Below are 23,762 nucleotides of genomic sequence, written 5' to 3'. Positions count from 1 at the left end.
TCGTTCCTGCCGATGTGGTTGTGGTGGCGGCGGCGGCATTGGTGGTCGTGCGTGCGTGTGATGCGTGTCGTCGGCAAGCCTTCGACACTTCACGTGGTCTGGCGTAGGCGCCGTGGTGACGTCACCGTCACTTAGTGGCGAATGGCGGTTGTATTGGCATTGGATGTATGTAGCTGGGGAGTGGTGGCGCAGTGGATAGCGTTGCTGTACTACGAATCCGGCGACCCGAGTTCGTTTCTCATCACAACCAACGCCAATGACGATTATCTAAACCGTTCCTGGGCCTTCCCTAGGTCTGCTCAGCCTTAAACGAGTACCTACGAGATCAAGGCATGGTGTCGGGCACCCACCCCACCCCCCACCGTGTGCTCTGTCGGCCTTCAGCGGTGCTCGCTAACAGCACTCGTCCCCAAAAGTCTGTTGAGGCTATCCGGGGGATTCTAGATTTGATGCTTTCGTGACTGCAAGGATTCATACTCTTAGGTTTTTTCGGTAAAGTCACGTAGGTAAAAATAAAAACTAAAAATTAAATAATAATAATAAATGAAAATAAGTCAATTAATTGATTTATTACATTTATTAAATAATAACAATAAATGAAAATAAATCAATTAATTGATGTTTTTTCATTTATTTTCATTTATTATTTTTTATTTTTTACCTACGTGACGTTACCGAAAAAACCTAAGAGTATCCGGGGTATCTTTGTCTCTGTGTGTGTGTGTGTTGGATGAGCGCGCGCGCACGCCCGTGTGCTTGTTTGCACGAGCGCGAGAGTGTGTTTTCTCCTTGCCCGCCTGTTATGGGAGCGAGTATCATAGTGTCACTGATGAGTGTCGTGTAAAGGTTACTGAGGTCAGTCGCGTGGAGCCTTGGTGGTCAATTTGCGTTGCACGGGAACGTCGCCATCAGTCCTGGTCAGCAAATCATCGATCTCGGCTCCCTCCGTGTGATACCCAGATTCTGAAGGTCTTTAGTCATTGATCGCTGCCAGTTGACATGCTGCCCTCCACGCGTTCTCTCCTTCAAGGTTTCGCCCAATCCGTGTGTGATGCAGGCACCCCGTTTGATCCAGACAGGACGTTGTTATGGGTTTGTGTTGTGAAGCGTTATGGGTTTGTGTTGTGAAGTGGTATGGGTTTGTGTTGTCAAGTATTATGGGTTTGTGTTGTAGAGTGGTATGGGTTTGTGTTGTGAAGTGTTATGGGTTTGTGTTGTACAGTGTTATGGGTTTGTGTTGTGAAGTGTTCTGGGTTTGTGTTGTAAAGTGGTATGGGTTTGTGTTGTAAAGTATTATGGGTTTGTGTTGTACAGTGTTATGGGTTTGTGTTGTAAAGTGGTATGGGTTTGTGTTGTGAAGTGTTCTGGGTTTGTGTTGTGAAGTGTTCTGGGTTTGTGTTGTAAAGTATTATGGGTTTGTGTTGTCAAGCGTTCTGGGTTTATGTTGTAAAGTATTATGGGTTTGTGTTGTACAGTGTTATGGGTTTGTGTTGTAAAGTGGTATGGGTTTGTGTTGTAAAGTATTATGGGTTTGTGTTGTAAAGTATTATGGGTTTGTGTTGTACAGTGTTCTGGGTTTGTGTTGTAAAGCGTTCTGGGTTTGTGTTGTAAAGTATTATGGGTTTGTGTTGTCAAGCGTTCTGGGTTTGTGTTGTAAAGTATTATGGGTTTGTGTTGTGAAGCGTTATGGGTTTGTGTTGTGAAGCGTTCTGGGTTTGTGTTGTGAAGCATTATGGGTTTGTGTTGTTTACATTTTGGGAGGGAACCGGAGGGGTAAACTCACCGTCGCACACAGATGGTGCAGACGGAGTCTTGCACTTGTGCTGTGCCGCCTTCTCGTCGCGAGCACGGGGCACACTGCTCCTCCTGGACGCCCACCCACGGGGAAGGGAGTTTCACGCAACTTCCGTGCGGTGATCCACCGACCCTCCCTGGCCCACCGCGGCGCCGCGTCACTGCAGGCAGCCGCGTGGTGCAGCGTGATCCCCGCTTGGCACCTTGCTCAGCGTTGGCGCGTTTGGCCAAATCTCCTGGGACGTCGTCTTCAAGAAATTTTTGCAGGAAACGGTAGAACCCCGGGGGGAAACCCATCGCAAAAGCTGGGGTAGGCGATGCAGAAGGGGGGCAGGCGGGAGCAAAGGGGGTCGGTGGTACAAATGTCACGTGGAACGGGAGCGCGAGCCGGGGGCAACGAAACCCGAGCTCCCTTGTCGCGGCAGGGGGGCACGAGCGTCAGCGCTGCGCCCGCCGCCACCGTGCCGCCCGCTGTGACCCCGCGTGTCCCCCCTCCGCATGCCCCCCCCCCCACCGCGTGTCCCTCCCACCTTGTGCCCCCCCCCGCGTGTCCCCCCCCCCCCCCCCCGCGTGTCACCTTGCGTGTCCCAATGCATGTACCCGGTGTGTCCCCTGCCCCGTGGCGTGAAGGCACATTAACGAGGACAAGCGCAAGACGGAGGGGCAGCGCCTGATATTCGACATCGTGTACGAGGTCGAGGGCTGCCCGGTGAGATGCACGCACACGGGGATGGACAGACGGACGGACGGGCACACACACTCCCTGCGTAGCCTTTGACAGACCGTTGGGGCAAGCGCTGTTAGCAGGCGCCTAATCTAGGCCGACACGGCTTTCGTCTTCCCAGTGCCGATGTTATTACTCACCGCACCGCGTATTAATTTAAGGCTGAGTCGACCTAGGGAACGGGCGTACAGCGAGACAAGTGAGATGAGACGAGAGAGGTAGGAGAGTACGTGGAGGGGAGGTTAGAGGGGAGAGGCAGGAGAGTGCGTGGAGGGGAGTAGTGAGATGAGAGGGGAGAGGTAGGAGAGTGCGTGGAGGGGAGTAGAGTGAGATGAGAGGGGAGAGGTGGGAGAGTGCGTGGAGGGGAGTAGAGTGAGATGAGAGGGGAGAGGCAGGAGAGTGCGTGGAGGGGAGGTTAGAGGGGAGAGGTTGGAGAGTGCGTGGAGGGGAGTGGAGTGAGGTGAGAGGGGAGAGGCAGGAGAGTGCGTGGAGGGGAGGTTAGAGGGGATATGTAGGAGAGTGCGTGGAGGGGAGTGGAGTGAGGGGAGAGGCAGAAGAGTGCGTGGAGGGGAGTAGAGTGAGATGAGAGGGGAGAGGTTGGAGAGGGGAGAGGCAGGAGAGGCAGGAGAGTGCGTGGAGGGGAGTAGAGTGAGATGAGAGGGGAGAGGTAGGAGAGTGCGTGGAGTGGAGTAGAGTGAGGTGAGAGGGGAGAGGCAGGAGAGTGCGTGGAGGGTCGTGAAGGCGGTGTCCGCGTGTGTCCGTGCGGCCAGGCCAACCTGCTGTCGTCGCACCGCACGCTGGTGGCTCGCGAGGAGGTGACGGCGCTGGATGATGAACTCTGCGACCGCGGCGAGACCATCTCCATGTTCCTGTTCACCGACTGCCTGGAGGTAGGGACCCTCGCCCGCCACGCCAAGCGCGCCCAGCACACCGGCTCTGCTGGGCTCCCTCTCCTCGTTTGGCTCTCTTTGAGTTGTTGTGTTGTGCCGCCTTCTTGTCGCGAGCACGGGGTACACGGCTCCTGGACGCCCACCCACGGGGAAGGGAGTTTCGCTCAACTTCCGTGCGGTGATCCACCGACCCTGGTTTGTTTCCGAATGTTTCCGTCGAAACCCCATCGTCCCCCGGGCAGCCGTCTCAAAATGCCGCGGCCGTTTTGTCAGCTTACCCGTTGGGGGTCGCGCGCAGGCATTCATGCGCACGCACGCACGCACGAGCAGTGTCGGCCCCCTTCCTCTCAAAACTTGGCAGGACCCTGTTGCCGAAGGATCTTGAGACTCGGTGAGACTTCACCGAGTATACAAGGACTTTATTAATGAAAAATAAAAGTGCCATGTAAATGCAAATCCTTGTCCGAAGGTCAAGAGGTCATCACAACCAATGTCATTACACCGGGCCGTTGCCTCCTTCCCTCTGCCAGGTGGTGGGGCATGGCCTTGGGAGTCCCACATCTGTACGTGCAGTGGGGAGCGGACTTGTGATGGTTGGTGTGTCCTGAGTTTGATTCCCATCGCGGTTAACGTCACCGCCAAATGTCTGAACCTGGCCTAGGCCCACCGGAGGTTGACTTTGATTTTTTCGATTTAAAGCTTTCGTGACTGCAGGGATTCATATTCTTGGTTCTTTCGGTAAAATCACGTAGAAGGGAAATATTATGTTTTTTTTTTATTATTTTGTTATTTCCCTTCTACGCGACTTTACCGAAAGAACCAAGAATATAGGTTGACTTGGCTTGAAGCGAGCGCTTGGTGCGCTGTGCAAAAGTCACCGCCGGGGAGACAAAGGCGGCTGTGCACTGTCCCGGCCTCGTGCGCCGTGCCGGCCTTTCATCGGTGCTTGCCAACAACACATGCCCCGAACAGCCTGTGGAGGCTATACGGGCGGGCAGGGATCTTTGTCTTTGTGGCTGCAAGCCAGCGAGAGGTGTGTGTGCGTGTGTGCGGGCGCACGTGCGTGCGTTGCCGCATGACTGACTCCCCCTCGCTTTGGGAAAACATGTAAATCTCCGCTAATGCATAAAACATTAACCCTCGGCACGCCGCCACGCCGTGCCACCCCATCGACACCCGCACAGGTGCCACCTACGGGGCCCGCTGTTACCCGTGGCCTGCCCCCTTTCGCGCCCCCGGCCGCGGCGTCCCCTGTCCGCGGGCGTGCGGAGCGGACGGGGAGAGGAGGAGGAAGGGCTAGCGGTGGGGGTGTGGGGCGGCAGTGACCACGATCGGTGGGATCGTCGCCATCGCCGGTTGTCGGTTGCTGTCGTTGGGGGGGGGAGGAGGGGGCAGCCGTGAATTTGGCCCGCGGGGGTCGTAGGTTGAAGGTCGTAGCGAGGTGAAGGGGTTAATGCGGGCGCGAGAAGGGGAGGGGGGGAAAACACACCACGTGTGCTCGTACGTCGTTTTCCAAAGCATTTCTCACATACAGAATCATTTGAATACATTACAATGACTGATGAGCTGGTGTCTGCTCCAGAGATGGGGAGGCGGCGGGGGTGGGGCGCGGGGTGGGGGAGGGTGGCGGTTGTTTCTATTTTCTTACTCTAAACAATGCGAGCCGTTTGAAGCGGATTTCCTGGGAGATGTGTAATTATTATTGTTCCGCAGATCTGCCGCCTCTGATCGGGGCCGTGGTGCGCGGAAGCGCGACGCCGCCGCCAACGCTCCGTGGTGCGCGGCGCGCGGCCGGGTTGATCGCCGCTTTAGAGGCTGCGCGACGGCGCCACCGGGCACGCGTGCCGCTCGCATGCCACTCGTGTGCCCGGTGGCGTGGAGCTGCGTGCGCCGGGGGGAGCGGCGGCGCAGGCGGCTAGCGCGCGCTGCGCTACGAACCCGGCGACCCGAGCTCGCTTCCTCCTCCGCTCAAGAACGCCAACGCCGGTGGCGATTATTTGAATCGGTCCGGGGCCTCCGCTAGGTGGACTCGGCCTCAAATGATTACCTGGTGCGATGTGTAAACATCGCCACTGGGGGGACAAAGGCGGCTGGGGATGGTGCTGGCCGCTCACTGCCTTGTGGGTCGTGCCGGCCTCCTTCGGTGATTTGTAACGGCGCTTGCCCCAAATGTCTGTTAGAGGCTGTACGGGATATCTTTATTTTTGTGTGTGTGTGTCAGCGTGCGTGGGTAGTTGTGTTTGTGTGCACTAGTGTGCGTGGGTAGGTATGTGTGTGTCTGTGTGTGCCGCGGGAGCGGTAGTGTTGCGGTTAGCGCGCTGCGCTATGCACCCTTGCGACCCGTGTTCGATTCTTGCTCATGGCCACCACCTGAGCCTCCCCTAGGTCGATTCAGCCCCAAATGAGTAGCTGGTGCGGTGTGTAAACATCGCCACTAGGGAGACAAAGGCGGCCGGGCGTAGTGTTGGCCACCCACCCCCTCGTGTGCCGTGCCGGCCTTCATAGGTGCTGCTACTCACTAACAGCACTTGCCCCAACAATCTGTTAAGTCTGTACGGGGTATCTTTGGAGGTGTGTGCATATGGGAATGTGTGTGCGTGCATGCGTCTTTGTCTGTGGAGGTGTGTATGTGTGTGTCTATACGTCTGTGTGTGTGCGGAGGTGTGGGCTGTGTGCCTTTTACGTGGTGCTGGCCACTCCACCCCGCCGAGCGCCGTGTCCGACCATCGTAGGCCGCCGCTCGCTAACGGCGCTTGCCCCAGTGGTCCCGTTAAAGGCTACGCGGGGGGAACGGGGGTTGGGGGGGGGGAACCATTGTGTTTATGTGCAGCAAGCTCCATTGGTTCAATGCGTGCCCACACGCGCACTCCTCTGTGTGCGGTCTCTTCGCCGACCGCGCGCGTCATCGTGTCTGTTCGCTCGTCCGCTCCGACGCGCGCCGTTTCCCCCGCTGCCTCTCTGCCCGGCTGCGCTTGGCACTCTGATGTCCGTGTGGGAGGCCACCCGCCGTTGATGGTCCCTGTGCTCCGCGTGGCCTGCACGCGCTCTGGACACACGCGCACACCCTTAGCGTTGCGCATCAACGCAGGGGAGACGTTGCGTCTCGGCAAGCTGTCGCTCGCTCGCGGTATTTTTTTATTTTTTGTTACGATCAAAAGTAAGTGACGTCGAGGTGGATGGGGTAGTTCGTTCGGCGGCTCGGTGCTTGGCGGATGGTTTGCCGGACAGGTAGGTGGGTGGATGAGTAGCGGGATAGATAGGCGGCTGGCCGGTTGTATCGGTGGTCGGGGTGGGTAAGTGGCTCGGCGGTTTGGCGAGTCGGTGGCCGAATTGAAGGTTTGATGGGTGAAGGCATGGCTGCTGTATCGATGGGTAGCTGTGTGGATGTGTCGATGTTATGTAAGGGTAGCTGAGCGGATGGGTAGTTGGCTGGATGGGTAACTCCGTGGCTGAGTGGATAGGGGGCTGAATGGCTATGTGTACAGGTGTTTGTGGTAGATATGCTGCTGGGAGGCCGGGGGAAAGTAGGTTGGATGAGTGACTTGATGGATTGGTGGCCGAGTCTATTTACGGCTGGGTGATTGTTTCACTCCATAAGTGGGTCGTCTGGGTAGCTCATTGGGGGTGGACGGTTGGTTTGCTCCATGCAAGGAAGGGGGGTTGGAGAGGGACCGCCAGGGTGGCTAGGTGGAAGATTTACTGTGCGGCTGTGTAGATGTGTTTTCAGGTGTTCGGGTGATTTAGTGGATGTGTTTGTTTTTGGGTAGATAAATTGATCTGTATATAAGTGGCTGAGCGGCTGGGTAGATGTCTGTCTAGGTGGCTGGGCAAACGTCTATCTAGATGGCTGCGTGGCTGGGTAGATGTCCGTCTCGGTGACTGGGTGTATATGGGAAATGCTTCTTGAATCTAAGGTACTTAAAGCGAACTCTTAACTTCCCAAAGACATTAATGTTCAAATCAGGGGTTGTATTCCTAGCCGACATTTCTGGGTTGGAAAAAATACGCGTGACTAAATCTCACGGTGGGCGTACAAAAATGCAAACGATTTATAATAAACACGAATGACTACCGTAGATCAAACTTGCCGGAGACCGGTTGAAGTGCTTGCTGCGGAGTGGCCTCGTGGCGTGAGCAGTGGTGGTGTTATGCAGAGGAAGGGGCAGGATCTCCGGCCTCTGCGTCTGTCGATGAAGCTGGGACCAACGGCGATGTGCACAAGAGAAGAGGCTGCTGCCTCTTCTCTGGGCGCTTCTCTGGACCTTCTGGCTACGATTGCGAAGCTTTTGTAAAAAAATAAATACGTCCAAAGACAGCTGGACAGAATTCGTCTTCTTCTTCTGCAGCTCCAGCTTCTTGTGGCAGTGAATGCCGGTTAACTTTTCGTGGTGGTGGTGGTGGTGGTTGTGGTATCGTTGCATTCGCCTCTTCCTCAGCTCGGCGTTGTCCCAGCTGCATCAGATCCTCATTGCCAGCTCCTCACTGCGGAACTGGAGCACCGCCACCACCACCACCACCATGTTGGCAGACTCCTCCACATCGTCGAGTCTGGCTTCCCCCCCATCACGCAGAGGGATGTTCCCCCCCCCCCCCCCCCCCCCCCCGTGACGCGGAGGGGACACCCCCCCCCCTCCCCCGTCGTTAGGGATATCCCCTCCGTCACGTGGCGACGAAATAGTCCGTATTCACCGTGTGCATTCCTGGTTAACAAAATGAATTGCGCCAAAAAAAATATGCGCTTTTAACAATACCGCCACGTATGTAAAACATTTAACTTACAAGGAAATATGTTGCCTCAATCACCATCAACGTGTAATGCGAAATAACGCATCATGTGGGAATTTATAGCGGGGTATTTCTCTGTAGGTGCGTGGATGGGTGGCTGAATAGATGCCTATCTGTATGGCTGGGTTAAATGGCTACATAGGTGACTCAATAGATGTCTGTTTTCAGTGGCTGGGTTCATGGGTGGATGGGTAAATGCCTGTCTAGGTGGCTGGCTAGATGGATATCTCGGTAGCTGCGTTGATGGCTATACAGGGGGCTGGGTGACTCAATAGATGCCTGTTTAAGTGGCTAGGATGATGGGCGGCCGGGCAGAGAGGTCTATCTGGGTGGCTGGGTTGATGGCTAGATTGCCGAGCGGCTGAGTGGCCGTGCAGATGGCTGGCTGGTTGAACAGTTGGAGGAGACCACGGGGTGGCTGCACGCTGTGGGTCGGGGGCGGTGGGGGGGGGGGGGGGCAGGGAGCGGGGTGGGGGCGCACCGTGACCCTCTCGCTCATCCCTCCCCCCCGGTCCTTTGCTCCGCGAGCCGCCGCGCGGAATGCATCACTTCCCTGCGCAGGCACGGCGGGGAGAGCGAGAGAGACGTTTCTATGAAATACTCGCTTCCCCTTCCCGGGGCCGTTCATTCTTGGCTTTCGCGGGGTTGTCGCGAAATAAAATGCGAGCAATTCTTTCCCCGCGTCCACGGCGGCGTCGGGGCTCCGCGCTTCCTTCCCCCCCCCCCGCCCCGTTGGACGCGGGCGCTCGCCGGGGCTGCCGGCATCCCGGCACCGCTCTAAACGCGCCGGTAACGGCCTTGTTTATAAGGTCACGGAAAGATGGATTCGGCGGCGTGGTGCAGCGAAATTACACCGCAGGATTACCGCAGACATAAATCACGTGGCTGCGCGAGCACCTCACTCGCGGGCGGGGGGGGGTAGGATGGGCGGGGGACGGGGGGGGGGACCCGCCGTTCCGCGCGTCTTGACGGCCGCCGCCCGCGTGTCGGGGAATCGGCGCGCGCGCCGCTGCGTTTGATTGAAAACTCGGCGCCGCGCGGGGCTCAAACCGCCGAAGAGACCTTTGTGCTCTCGAATCTCCCCCTCCTTTCCCCCCCCCCCCGGGCTGTCAGTCATGACGCTTGACTCGCACGCGCGGACGCGCACGCGCACTGCAAACACCTGTGACGATTATCTGAACCGGTCCTGGGCCTCCCCTAGTTCGACTCGGCCTCAAATGCGTTACACGGTGCGGTGCGTAGTAAACATCGCCACTGGGGAGACGAAGAAGGGGGCGGGCGTTGTGCTGGTCACCCACCTCCTCGTGTGCCGTTGCAGCCTTCATAGGTGCTGCTCACCAACAGCGCTTGCCACAACAGTCTTGTTTAAGGCCATATGCCGGATATTGGTCTTTGAGAGCGGGGAGCGCTGGTGCAGCGGTTAGCGTGCTGCTCAACGAAACTGGCCATGCGAGTTCGACCCCCACTCCTGGCTGAACATTGGTAGTGAATGTTTGAGCCGGTCCTCGCCTTGGCCGGGGGTCGGGCGGGAAGGCTTGCATCGTGGTTCGGGGGCGGCTTGCAGTTCCGGGAGCGAGCCACTCCGAGGACACGTGCCGCGCTGCAGTCGCCAAGGAGGAGGGGGGAGAGGCCTCGCTAGCCCGTGATCATAAACCACTCTTTAATGCCATCAAAAAGTCACGCGTAATGCCACCCCTATTACCGTCATTACGGGGGGAGAATGGCAATGCAAACCGTGACCTCTCGGGTCAGTTCTGCGGATTTTGCGGAGTGGAGGGAGGGAGGGAGGGAGGGAGGGAGGGAGGGAGGGAGGGAGTCGTTGGGGGGTCTGGGTTGTCCAAGCCTCAGAGGTTGAATAAGTATAACAGATTCTAACGTAACGTTATAATTTATTCGAGCACATTTAAACTTAATGTCTCACTTCGTGCTCTCTTGCGGGCACACGTTGATGACATCTAAGCTCGTGGAGATTTACATGGCGCGTTATTTCCAAGGCATCGTATCACTCCGCCTATTTAAGGCCCAAGGCTGGGAGGGCATTTTCAGATTTCTGGCAATAGCCTGACGTTACCGGCTGCAACTACCAGTGACACGTCATTAAACGTGTTGAATGCTCGTGGGTCGCTCTCCCAACGCACCGCTGACGCAGTATTCATTTTGGGTGCTTGTTCATCTCGGTGGGTGGAGGAGGGTGCACAACACACAATCGCACTCGCGCGATTTGATCCAAAGCGTGTTATTGGTCGCGAAAGGCTGCGTCGTGTGACGTTTTCTGGAAGCTGGCAGGCGCGCCCACTCTGCGCGTCTGCCCCGTGTGCAAGCGATGATCCAGAGAGAGAATGGGAACCGCCTCTATAGTGGCTTGCAGGGATGACGTGGGAACGCATTGCGTACATACCACTTGGTATACATACCACTTGGTATGTATGTACAGTGTTCTTAGCTTTTTTCGGTAAAGTCACGTAGGTAAAACATTACAATTAATAAAAGTAAAATAAAATAAAAATAAAAGTCACGACGTTTCGGAGGCAACACAAGTCTCCGTCATCAGGTGGGACCGTCACAGCCAGATTTGCTGCATCAAGTGAGGCAATGATTCAAGATGTAATCCCTTAAAAGTAAGTTGATGAGCTCCCCCCCCCCTCTCCTCCCCCCTCAACTTACTTTTGATTTTTATTTTATTTTACTTTTATTAATTTTAATGTTTTACCTACGTGACTTTACTGAAAGAACCTAAGAATATGAATCCTTGCAGTCACGAAAGCTTCAAATCTAGAATTATGTACAGTGTGTTGGTGCAGATACCACTCTGCCACCGATATTAGCCGTGGGCCGGTGGTCGAACCCAGGCTGTGCCGAGTTCAAAGCCCGGTGCGCTTTCGACCCCGGTGAACCCATTACTTACAACGTATGCGGATATAGAAAAAAAACAACAACAGCAACCACCACAGCTGCTTACTCGCGATGCAAAGCTCTGTGTCGCGAGCTTAATAATCAGCCGATGGAATTGGTTCGTCGTTGGGCTCTTGGCATTATCCCCACATCGGCCGCGTAACGCTGCGCGGCAAGCTGCTTAACGTGTCGTCGCTCCACTACCCGCACAGCTCCGAATCTCCTTGGCCACGCTCCCTCCCGTTGTCTGCTTGAGAAACGTGGCCGAATGTTCACCCTCCTCCTGCACCAGGTGCCCTGTTGTTTTAAGTCGACCTGGCACCCGGTTCGGTTACCGACGTTGGCCGTGAGCGGGAAATTCCCGGCCCGTGTCGCCGGGTTTGTAGCGCAGTCCCGAATAACCGCTGCGCTACCGATACCCACCCTAAAGACAAAGATCCCCCGTATAGCCTTAACAGACTGTAGGGGCAAGTGCTGTTAGCGAGCACCTATGAAGGCCGGAACGGTACACGAGGGGGTGGGTGGCCAGCACCACGCCCGACCGCCTTTGTCTCCCCAGTGGCGATGTTTACACACCGCACCAGGTACTCATTTGAGGCTGAGTCGACCTAGGGGAGGCCCATAAACAGTTCAGTTAATCATCGCTGGTGTTGGCAGTGAGCGGGAATCGAACCCGTGTCGCCGGGTTCATAGCGCAGCGCGCTAACCGCTACACTATCGCTTACACAGACACACACACAGACACACACGTGTGCACACGCACCATTTGCTGACCAAGCCACGCACCCTCGTGATTGGCGCTCTCCCCCCCATCCTAATTGGCGTGCAGAGCGTCGCGCCAAGCGGGGGTTAAGGCTGCCCCCCCCTCCCCAACCCACCCGCCACCGCGGCAGCGAAGCCTCTGCGGCGATTGCGGAGGCAGAGCACGCGCGGCTCGAATGCCGCTGCCCTTGCGCCGTCACGTGCCGCCGGCACCTCCACAACCCCGGCGTCACGCCGCGCTCGGCCGCTGCGGCGTCGGCGAGGCAGGAGGGTCGGTATGGGCGGTCGCCGTCGATTCCCCCGAGCGCGTCACGCCGCGCCGTAGCCGTTGACGGTCGCGCTTGGGTTTTCGATGGAGGCCGCCCTCCCCCCTGCGCCGCGGCGTGCATCGTCGCATCTCGCCTCGACGCGTTTGAAAGGGCACCCCCAGCGACAGCTGTCCCCACATGGCGCGAGGCAGCACGTCGGCACCTGGCCCCCGCGAGGGGGCATCGGTCTCCCGCCAGCCGGTGGGGCGACGATTGCCGCCGCGTGGCCTGAGCCGGGGCCTAGCCCGGGGCCTAGCCTGGGGCACCCCCAGCGGCCGCGGTTCCTCTGCAGCACGAGGCGGCACGTCGGCGCCAGGCCTGTGAGAGGGCACGACGGAGTCGTTTTCCGAGTGACCATGACGCCAACACACAATGGCCTACTGCGTGGCAGACGTGGCATGTTACGGTTAACACGACGCAACCGCAGTGATCGCCGGGGCTGCCCGCCGAAGTGGAACCGCGAACCTCGGCAACAAACGACGAGCGGCCCAAGTGATCGGCGCTGTAAACCCTGGCAGCCCGAGTTCCATTCCCGGTCACAACTGTGACATCGCATTCCCTCGGTTGACTCGGCCGTAAAATAAGTACCCTGGTGCGGTGTGTAAAGCCAAAGCACTGGGGAGACAAAGGCGGCCGGGTGTGGTGTTGCCCTCCGACCCCGTCGTGCGCTGTGCTGGCCTTCATAGGTGCCCGCTAACAGCACTTGCCCCAACAATCGGTTGAAGGTTACCCCGGGGGGTCTTTGTCTTTGTAGTGCTGCGAGTGTGCAGACTTGCACGAGCTGTGCTCTATGTGGAGGATTGTGTGCGTGGCATTGCGAATTCGGTGCTGTGTGCGTAACGCAGCAGCGCACGATGTTACATTGTGTTACACGTGTTCATTGCTGTCTGTACAACACTGTCGAGGCGACACGGGGGGGATTTTTTTCTTTGTACAACAATGCTGCATCTGCCAGTAATCTCAGTCGGCAGCAAGCCCTTCGACATTTCACATGGCCTCAAAGTGCACCGAGCCTGGCACGAGCACGGCTGGCGACGTCGCCTCCACTTGGTGGCGAACGGCGCCCGTCGTTGTACGGCACCGCGCGTTGCAGTGTGTGCCGTCGGTGCCATGCGTTTGTGTGCAAGGAGCCGTGTGGGGAAACCGCGTGTGTGTGAGTGCGAAAAGAGCTATGTGGGGAAGCCTTGTGAGTGCGCGTGCGTGCATGAGTGCGCGTGAGTGTGTGCGTGCGTGCGAGTGTGTGCGTGCGTGCGTGCTGAGTGTGTGTGCGTGCGTGTAAGGGGTCCCACTGGGGAGACGAAGGCGGCTCGGACGTTGTGCTTTCCCCGCATCTCTACCCTGAGTGATGGTGATGACCAAAATGGGCGGTCGCTCACGGCGCGTAACCCCCCCCTCCGCCCCCCAAACAGTCAGCGATAGGCAGACACGGCGGGGGGGGGAGGGGGTGGAGGACGCTGCACCGTGCCACCCAAGCCGGCGGATGAAACGCCGCGAGTGTCGACATCGGCGAATGCGAAGTGGCCGCCGCGTTGGGTTCCGGCTGAGAGGCGTTGCGCCCATCCGCGTCGTGCGGCCGCGTCGTCTGTCCGTGCCGCGAGTGGGGAGGCTCCCCCTCTTCCCCCCCAGCCGTCCGTGCTGTGTCGGCTGCCTACACAGCACGGAACAGTGCGAATGAAGAGCACTCCTCGGGCTGCGGTGCCCCCTCCCCCCACCCCCGCCTGCTGCACGCAGGCACCCTGCCCTTTCCTCCCAACTGTTCGACCGGTCAGCCATCTGCGTAACCACCCAGTCGCTCGGCAGTTTGGCCATCGACCCAGCCACCTACATAGACACCATCACCTATATACGCCTCTATCCAGCCACACAGCCTCCTGTGTATAAATCTTCCCAGCAATCTATATAGCCGGTCTACCCAGACACCCAGCCATCTACTGAGCCACCGAGCCACGTAACCCACCTAGAGAGCCATCTGCCCCCGCCACTCTCTGAAATCAACACTCCCAATTATTTTTTGTTCTAGCGTCGTAAGAATCGGTCGCCTTCAATACGCCTCCGTGTGTAAATCTGCGCGGGGTTTTCACCGTCACGTTGATCTGCTGCCGGCACGGCGCGGTAACGGAACCACCCTTCCCGCCATCGTCTGTCTGCCTTCATGGGTGGATAAAAGCCCGATTTTTCCAGCGGCAGGCATCGGGTTTTTTCTTTAATACAATTAAACCCGATTTCGGGAAATTAAAACCTGGTTTAATGAATACGAAACTCTGATAGGCTTAGGCTGCTTCCTCGTCGGTGCTGCTATCGTACTCGGGGGGGGCTGTCGGGCACGGGGTAGTCGTAGAATGCGGCGGGCAGGTTGGTCGTGATGAACACGAACTTCTCCACAGTCGTGGACGCCAGTGAGTTCCTTAGCTTGGAATGGATGAAGCCCATCGTTGAGAAGTTGGCGAAGTGCGGTTCTGCAATTAGAAGCAATTAAACCGTATTTCTCCCAATTTCAGATGATCGGGTTTCATATAAAAAGACAATCAAACCCAATTGTAAAAAAAAACCCGACTGTGCCACCCTTGGTCTCCCTTACACCACGTTACGGCGCGGACGCCGGAATCCATTGGGGGACACTCGCACGCGCCGCACTCCCTCCATCGACCGTGCGGCCCACCCGACGACACCGTCGACAAATTCTGCTCCGCACGGCCCACGCAAGCTCGGGCCGTCACGTTGCCCTCCGTCGGTGCCTTCCCGGTTGCCCTCTGAAGGCGAGCGAGCGGTCCGATTTCCCCTTTGAGCTTGGCTTCAGCGCGGCCAAATTCTGATCGCTTGGCCCCGGCGACAGTTCGACGGCCAAACGGCCGCCCTCGAAAAAAAATTGGCGCAGTTCATCAGTGTTCTCGCCGAGATTGGCTCGGTCACGGGAGACCGCCCACTCACTCCGGGCGTTGACATTTCCTCGACCGGTTAGATCTGTGGGTCCCCCGGGATCGCCCCCCCCCCCCCCCCCCACATCTCACTTGAATAAGCCGCCGCGCCACAAATGACTTAATATATTTTTATCAGAAGTTCCCCGAGTGGCATTGGTCACCCTAACGAGCGTCTAAATGACCCATCGATCGCGCGCGTGCGAGCGCCTCGTGGAGAGATAGCGCAACGGCTGCCCCCCCCCCCACCGAATGTGACGGGGGGGGGGGGTACGGGGGGGTGGGGGGTGGGGGTGTCTCTCTCCTTTGCGACGTCTCTCTCTATTACTCTCGCGCTGTCGTCGCATTGGGCGAAGATTTTATCGGCGGCGATGGATGAACTCGACCGCCCGTCCCCTGACCCCCCCCCCCTTCTTACCCCGTGATTGTGTTTATCCGCCCCCCGCTCACCCCCCTCGATCCAGATCGCACGCAAGCGGGGCAAGGCCAAGGGGGGGTTCAAGAGCCCCCACTCGACCCACGCGCGCCCCTCGCTCAAGCACGTGCTGCTCATGCCGCTCTCGCAGGTCAAGAAAGTGATGGACATCTACGAGACGGACGGTGAGTGCCACTCCAGCTCGCCACCACGTGTCACCGTGTGCCGCAGTGGCTTGGTGTGCTGTGTGTGCAGCAATGTGTTAGGGGTGTGTGGCTGTGCGCGTGCGTGTGTGTAAGAGGTGTGTGTGTGTGTGTGGAGTGGTGGTGAAGTGGTTCGTTCACTGGACTTCAAACCCGGCAACGCGAGCTCCAATCCCACTCACGATAAAATAACACTGGGCCCTCCCCAGTATGTATGTTAAACTTCTTTCGCACCGTTCCCTAGGTCGACTCGGCCTCAAATGAGTACCTGGTGCGGTGTGTAAACATCGCCACTGGGGAGACAAAGGTGGCCGGGCGTGGTGTTGGCCACTCACTCCCTCGTGTGCCGTGCCGGCCTTTATAGGTGCTACTGGCTAACAGCACTTGCCCTAACAGTCTGTTGAGGCTACACGGGGGATCTTTGTCTTTTTGTGTGTGTGATGACCTATGCGGGTGAGCTGTGTGTGTTTGGGCTTGCAGGAGAACTTGTCGGTTTGTGTGTGTGTGTGTGCAAGCGGCCGTGCTGGCAATTGCGTGCGTGCGTTCAGGGGCATGTGGGCGAGTCCGTGGGTGTGCGCGTCCATCTGTCTGTCTCCCGGCCACCCCGCCCCCGCGTCCCCCGTCTCCTGACATCTCGCTATCGAACGAGATAAATGAGCACGGCCCCGATCCTCCTCTCGCCCCCACCCCCTTCCTCCTCCGCGTCCCTCGCCACTGGCGGGCGGGCGGCGACGTCCCACGCTCCTCCGCCGTCAAACGCGGCGACGTTAACCCCGACGTTAACCCCGACGCCGCTGCCGCCGCCGCATCCCACGGCGAGCGCCGGGTCGCGCCGCCTTCACCCGCCGATGCGAAGGTCGCCGGCGCGCGGCAATTTGCGAAAGATTACCGTTTAATCTCCCGGGGTGGCGGCGCGGTGGCCCCGGTGTGAAATTGTTGAGGGGTGGCAGCGGTGGGAGGGGGCTTGGGTGGTGCTCCGGGGAGTTGGGGGGGTACGGGAGGTGAGGCTGGGGTGGGGGGGGGTTGTTGTTGTGGCGGTGGCGGTTTTCGCACGGGGAGGAGGTGGAATCGAACGCTGGGTTGCTGGCTGCGCTCCGATGCAGTTGGGACACTGGGCGCCAATTCTTCTTCTTCTGACGCACAGCCGTATCGCGAAGGGAAGGCGCTGCAGCGTTGCACAGACGGGTGTTGCCTGCCGGCAGGGAGCAGCGTCGCTGTGCGTGGCGCCGGAGAACGCCACGCGCAGTCCAGACACGTCGCGGTGCCTGTCGGGAGTGGAAGGGTGACGGCCGGCGGTCGAACCTCACGTGGGAACGGTGGGGGGGGACGGAAGGGTGGGGGGGGGAGGGGCGAAACGCTCCTGAGGGGACGTCGGCCTCGGAGAGACGGAGCGATTAAATCGGCCCGTGCGTCGCGGGGAGCTGCACGGATTGCCGCGTCGCTCGACCGCGAGACGTGGCGACGGCTTGACAGCGGGTCGGGGAGGGCTTGGTGGGCGGCCTTCATCCAGCAGTCGATAGATCAGGTCCGGTTAAGATGACGAATCGCGGGCGATACCTTCTGTCGCGCGCCCCTGCGCGTGGATTTTAAAATCCATCGTCCCTCGAGCGAGCGGCGCGCGCGGATCGGTTTTGATTCGACGAATCGAATTCGTGGGGGAAGGTCCGCAGTGTTCCTAAATCGGCGTTCCAAAAATCCCCGGCCTCACACACCTCACCACCCCCCCCCCCCCCACCGCGTGCCAAGGCTCCCTATTCAGGGGCCCACAGCAGCGCCGTCGATTACATGTTATTCTTTTTGGCGTGCCGGGCGCGGAACGCGCATTTATATATTTATTTCAACTAATCGAAACTTAGCGCGTCCTTGCGGGGGGGGGGGGGGGGCGGCCGGAGGGTCGGCGGCGTTGGTGGCGGCGTTGGCGGGGCCCGGATTAACGAGCGCGCCGCGGTTACGACACATCGACATGCGGCGCACGGTGCCGCTCGCTCGCCCGCCGGCGTCCGGCGGAGTAAAGCGCTGACGCGGCCGTCTGGGCAATCGAGGAACTGTCGCTCGTGCGGCGCGAGAACACTCCGCCGCCGCCGAGGCTGGCAGCGCAATTCCCTGACGCGGCGCAGCAAGCGCTTGCAGGGCGCTTCGAAAAAACGTGAACGCTTGGGAGAATTTGCAACAACTGCACGAGAAATGTGCCTCTGGGCTCTGCAGACCACCTGGAGAAGAGTCCAGGGCATGTGTTGACAATGATGGCGATCAAGCGGGAGCCTCTGACTTTGTGAAGCTATTAACATACATTTGTTATGTTACAGCGAACTATCCATTCTTCTACAATTTAAAACGATCGTCCCATATTAGTGTTTTTTTGAAGCGCCCTGTATTTATTTAACTCCGCTCGCGACTCGTGCGAGAGGAGGGTTCTGCCGGGCTCCACGGCCCCCCCCACCCCGCTGCTGTGCGCGGTAGAAAACATTTCAGGTGATTTTTTTGAAAAATCTTTTCAGCAGCGGGATTCATGGCGACGAATTACCGGTTCAAAATTGCATCTTTTTTTGTTTTGTTTTGGCTACACCGGGGTAAAGCGGAGAACCCGTTGTAAAGGCGCGTCCGAGTAGGGAATCGAACCCCGGCCCCTCCCTGGTGTGGGGCGCCAGGGTTAGCGCTGCGCCCACCCCCTACCCTCCAATTTATTATTGGCTCTGCGGGTCCCGGTTCCTGCAGTGAACGCGACACGCAGGCTGTTTGTGGATGTGATTGGACTAACAGACGAGGTCTGGCTGGTGTGCGTGGAGCTTGAATGCCGTTGCGGTGTGTGGGGGGGGGGCACCATGCTTCGGCGTGTGTAGGGCTTACGGTGTGTGTCGTGGTTGCGGTGTGTGTGTGTAGTGGTTGCGGTGTGTGTGTGTGTGTAGTGGTTACGGTGTGTGTGTGTCGTGGTTACGGTGTGTGTGTGTCGTGGTTACGGTGTGTGTGTGTGTAGTGGTTACGGTGTGTGTGTGTAGTGGTTATGGTGTGTAGGGGTTACTGTGTATGTAGGGGTTACGGAGCCTTCGCTCCGTGTTTTCAATCAAAGGCAGCGACGCGCGCTCACACGGCTATTCCCCAGCGAGCGGACACGGGCCTCGACTGCCAAACACGCGGCTCGCTCGCTCGGCCCGCTCGACCGCTTGCTCATCCCCGCTCACCCCTCTCGCCTTCTCATCCCGCTCGCCCGCTTGCTCACCCCGCTCGCCCCGCCTCACCCCTTTCGCCCGTTGGCCTCGCTCGTCCCCCTCGCCCTGCTTACCCCGCAGGACGCGGTGCTCGCCGACCGGGCCAGTGGCGGCAGCGGGAGGGGTTAATGGCGTTTGGGAGGGGGGGGGGGCGCTAACGACATGCATGGGCTGTGGCAACTCTGCAGCGGCTGACATGGAGCTAATGCAGAGTGTCGACACGCCTTGGCAAGCACAGGCAGCCCCAAGACACGTGGCGTGTGTGTTTAATGTGTGGTGTGTGGTGTGTGCGATGTGGTTAATGTGTAGTGTGTGTGAATGTGTGTTGTTTATGGGGAGCGGTAGTGTAGCGGGTAGCGCGCTGTGCTACGAACCTGGTGACCCGAGTTCGATTCCAGCTCAAGGCCAACACCGGTGACGATTATCTGAACCGGTCCTGAGCCTCCCCTAGCTCGACTCGGCCTGAAATTAGTAGCTGGTGCGGTGTGTAGTAAACATCGCCACTTGGGAGACAAAGGCGGCCGGGCGTGGTGTTGGCCACCCACCCCCTCGTGTGCCGTGCCGGCCTTCATAGGTGCTCGCTAACAACACTTGCCCCAACAGTCTGTGAATGCTATACGGGGGATCTTTTTTTTCTCTCTGCGTATGGTTCTATATTTATCACGTGGTTTAGTGGTAGCTTAATTGAAGGTGGAGGGGTTGCCAGCCCCTCGCAACTATCCAGAGCCCCCGGTAGGAGGCTGCTAGACTTTTGTGCAACCCATGGCCTTGTAATTACCAACACGCTGTTCCGGCATCGGCGCATCCACACAACATCATGGATGCATGCCGGGTCCAAGCAAGAACATCTGCTGGGCTATATAGTGATGGAACAGCAGATGCGAGCCCATGTCCTTGACAATCAGGACCTACCGTGGAGCTGATCTGTCCACTAACCATCGATTTGTCATCTGTAAGATGCGCCTGCCATTCTTTCACCCCGATGGTGGGTGTCCATCCAGGACCCCATTCAAAACCCATAGTGGTCTGGTCTCAGCTAGCTGATGAAAATTGCAAGCGAAAATTATTTCATCATCGCTTGCAGCTGGGGTTGGCATCGTCCTCCCCCCTCCTCCTCCTAATGCTGAGGGGAAATGGCAGAGGTTTAGGACTGTGGCTCATGCAGCTGCAATGGCAGCTTTGGGTACGCGGTTCAAACCTCCCCAGAGACCCTGGCTGACAGAGGAGGTGTTCTGGCTAGCTGACAAAAAGCGACAGGACCACTCACCGTCTACAGCATCCCACGTCAGAGAATGAGGAGGCTTACCACAGCCTTCGCTCGGAGGTTCGGAGAGCCATGCGGCGCTGCAAGGATGGGTGGTGGTCGCGGGTTGCTGAGGAGATGGAGTCTGCCTCAGTAACCCGCAAGCACAAATCGCTCTTTAGCTCCATCAAAAAAGTAACTTTCAGCGCTAGACCTTTCATTAGGGCAAAGAAAGGTGATCCGATCTCCGACCCCCATGAAGAGGTTTGCTGATTTGCTGAGGATTTCTGTGAGGTCTTAGGGGAGGGGAAATCCCTCGGCCTGGAAAACATCGTGGGGCAAAGTGGGGATGACCCTGCTGAGGCTGCCGTGCCTCAAATATTGGAAGAAGTAGTGACCCCCTGTGAGTGGCTAGCTGGAGTGCCATTTGTTGAAGTAAAGAAAGTGATCCAGAGTCTTAGACCAGGAAAAGTGCCGGGCAGAGATTATCTCCCAAGTGAAATGCTGAGGGAGGGTCGCATTTGTGTGCAGGCTGCCCTTTATGATATCATAGTAACAGTCTGGACCACTGGACAGTGTCCGCAGGATTGGAAGGATGCCCTGGTAGTTCCCCTCTTTAAGAAGGGGGACCGCACACAGACTGTAACAACTACAGGGGCATCGCCCCCCTCAGTGTGCCAGGAAAGGTCCTGGCAAGGATTATTCAACATCGCCTTGCCAGGCACGCTGAGGAGAGGCTTGCGGAGCCCCAATGCGGTTTCAGGCCAGGGCGGTCTTGCACAGATGTCTGTCTGCTATAGCAGAGGTGTAGGGAATTCCAACAGGACCTACATCTCTGCTTTATTGACCTGGTCAAGGCCTATGATACCATCAGTAGACCTAGGCTCTGGGATGTTCTTCGTGCTTTCGGAGTCTCTGACTCTTTGCTCACAATCATTAAGGACCTTCATGATGGTGGGCAGGTGAAACTTCACGGCCAGGAGTCGGAGCCATTCCCTGTCCGATGGCTGTACCAGAGGAATTTCCATCTGGTACAGACACAATGGGAGGCTGATCGATGCCCAGGTGTGGTCAAGGAATGGCTCCCTATTGGTCAACCATGTTATGTATGGTGATGATCTGGTGATGACTGCTGAAGGCGCTGCTGCTGAACCTGGAACGTACCCCTATGATGTGGGGCCTTACCACTAGCCCCACCAAGTGGAAGCTAGCTGGTCCCGTCGCTCCACACGAAGCTTCAGCACTTCTCGGTCACGGTCATGCCCTCCCCTCTCTATGCTTGTGAAACGTGGACCCTCCTAATGGAACATCTTTGCCGGTTAGAAACATTTAGGCTGGCTTGCCTATGATCCATCCTGGGTTTAACCAGGCTGGATTGTGTGAGGAGCTCACAAATCCTTGTATGATCTGGACAAAGTCCCATCGGTGAGCTTCTCCGGCAGGCAAGGCTGCGTTGGCTGGGTCATGTAGCCCGCATGCCCAGCCACCGCATGCCTAAACAGCTTTTGTTTGGATAGATGCAGCTAAACGAGCGCGGTACGGGCTAGAGAAGAGATGGAGTGATGTGGTACAAGAGGACGTGGAGCTGAGTGGACTTGCCGATGACTGGTACCAGCGGTGTCAAGATCGGCCTCTTTGGAGGAGGCTCATGAAGGACGCTACTGGGCAGTTTGAGGCAGTCGCCCTCCAGCAACAACGGAGGGCAGAGGAGCGACGCTCGCAACAACTAGCGGAGCGCCGGGTGGCTTAAACACAGCAAGTTGGCACAGTAGGGGGCACAGGTGGTGCATCGGCCAGTCATCTCAGTTGGTCAACCAATGGCACCAGGGTCTGTCCCGTGACCTCCAGCCAGCGGGCATTCGACACTTCACGTAGCCTTAACGTGCACATCGCCGAGCACAAGCGACGTGGTGACGTCACCGTGACTTAGTGGCGAATGGCGGTTGTTGTTGTGTATGGTTGTGGTGTGTGTGTATGTGTGGTGCTTGTTTACTGTGTGTATGCGTGTGCGCATGTATATGCTTGTGTGTTTGATGTATCTTGTGTGTATGTCTGCGAATGATGCTTGTGTCTGCGAGTGTCTCCGTATGAGCGCGGCTTGGTGAGGTGGGGAGCCCAGATCCCGCTTGGGTATCCCTTGCCACTGATGATGGCCGTGCTTTGTGTTCTAGCGCTGACCACCGCTGTACCGCTCCACCGCTCCATCCCTTGTGGCGAGTGTCATGTGACCGTCCTCAAGGCGGCCAGGAATGGTTTCTGGCCAACCACCACCACCCTCTCACGTGCCACGCGAGACTGAACAGATTGTCGATTACAGCACTTACTCCAGGGTCTGTGCGTGCGTGTGTTTAGTGTGTACGTGACTTGAGTGTGTGTGTGCGCGCGCGCGCGATTTATGCAACGCGCGTGTTTGATGCTCGAGCGTGTGATGTGCGAGCGTGTGATGCGTTTGGGCCACATGTGGGATGCGGATGTGATGCGAGCGTGTAAGGAGTGTGATGTGAGTTGTTGTGATGTGTGTGGTGGGTGTACGTGACGTGAGTGCGGGATGGTGTGACGGATTTGTGTGTACGTGTCTACAATTGTCAGTCATCTCAGTCATTTAACCCATGGCACATGGGCCTGTCCCATGATCTGTCAGTGAGCCGTCGATACTTCGTGGCGTCAAAGTGCACCTAGCCTGGCACAAGCTCGGTGGTTACGTCACTGCCGCTTAGTAGCGAATGGCTGTTGTTATTATGCGATTGATGTGTGTGGTGATGTGTGTCGTTTGCTTGTGATGTGTGTGGTGTGTGTGTGTGTATATCATGCGAGTGTGATGTGTTTGTGGTGTGTGTGGTAACGTGATCCTGTGTGATGTGTGGCAGGGAGTGGTGGCCCAGTGGTTCGTGCACTGCACATCGGTGACAAATATCTGAACCCGGCCTGGGCCTACCCTAGGTCGACTCAGTCTAAAATGAGTACCTAATGCCCTGGAAACAGGCGTGGTGCTGGCCACCCACTACCCCCTCGTGCGCCGTGCCGGCCTTCATAGGTGCTGCTCGCTAACAGCACTTGCCCCAACAGTCTGTTAAGGCTACACGGGGGATCTTTGTGGGTTGTGTCATGGATGAGTGGTGTAATCTCGATGGTGTTTAGGGTGCGTGTGATGTGAACACACCTTCTGAGTTTATTGTGCGTGGTGCATGCGATGAGCACAATGCTTGCTGTGGCGGTGCACGTGTGGCTGATGCGTTTGCGCAATGTTTACGAGCTGTAATGTAAATGAATGCATGCGTCTGTGGTGTGTTAGAGCGCGGCAGGGTGGCGCAGTTGCGAAGAAGGGCCTGAGTTTGATTCTCGACTCTGGCCCATAAATGCGTGGCGGGAGTACGTTCTCTATTCCTGTTCTGTTCTGCATGGGGTTTCCTCTAGGGTCTTCGCTTTACCCCCGTAGCTACAAAGAACAAACGATGCAGTGTGACCGGCATTGGTCAAAACATCCCAACGCTCAGAAAAGCTTCGTGTGAGCGATATGTGCGTGATATGATGTGTAGGATGTGATGTGTGTGATGTGTATGATATTATTTGTTTGATTTGATCGATGTGGTGTCGGCGGACGTGATGCGAGCGGTGTCTGTGCTGT

At 57.6% G+C, this 23,762-nt stretch overlaps 1 protein-coding gene across 2 annotated transcripts in view; it reads left to right on the top strand.

The window, feature by feature from the left end:
- Nucleotides 1-23,762, top strand: part of ECT2 (epithelial cell transforming 2) — a 69,116-nt gene that overhangs the window by 23,033 nt on the left and 22,321 nt on the right. For both annotated transcript variants that reach the window (XM_061575710.1, XM_061575709.1), the window contains 3 exons: nucleotides 2,425-2,503; nucleotides 3,289-3,408; nucleotides 15,535-15,670. In XM_061575710.1, the coding sequence (XP_061431694.1) occupies nucleotides 2,425-2,503; nucleotides 3,289-3,408; nucleotides 15,535-15,670 (335 nt within the window). The remainder of the gene's footprint in view (nucleotides 1-2,424; nucleotides 2,504-3,288; nucleotides 3,409-15,534; nucleotides 15,671-23,762) is intronic.

Source organism: Lethenteron reissneri, chromosome 58, assembly GCF_015708825.2.
Source record: "Lethenteron reissneri isolate LAM-NWPU_2019-01 chromosome 58, ASM1570882v1, whole genome shotgun sequence".
NCBI classification, from domain to species: Eukaryota; Metazoa; Chordata; class Hyperoartia; order Petromyzontiformes; family Petromyzontidae; genus Lethenteron; species Lethenteron reissneri.
The sequence above is the reverse complement of the archived record's forward strand: the minus strand, read 5'-3'. Positions and strand labels throughout refer to the sequence as shown.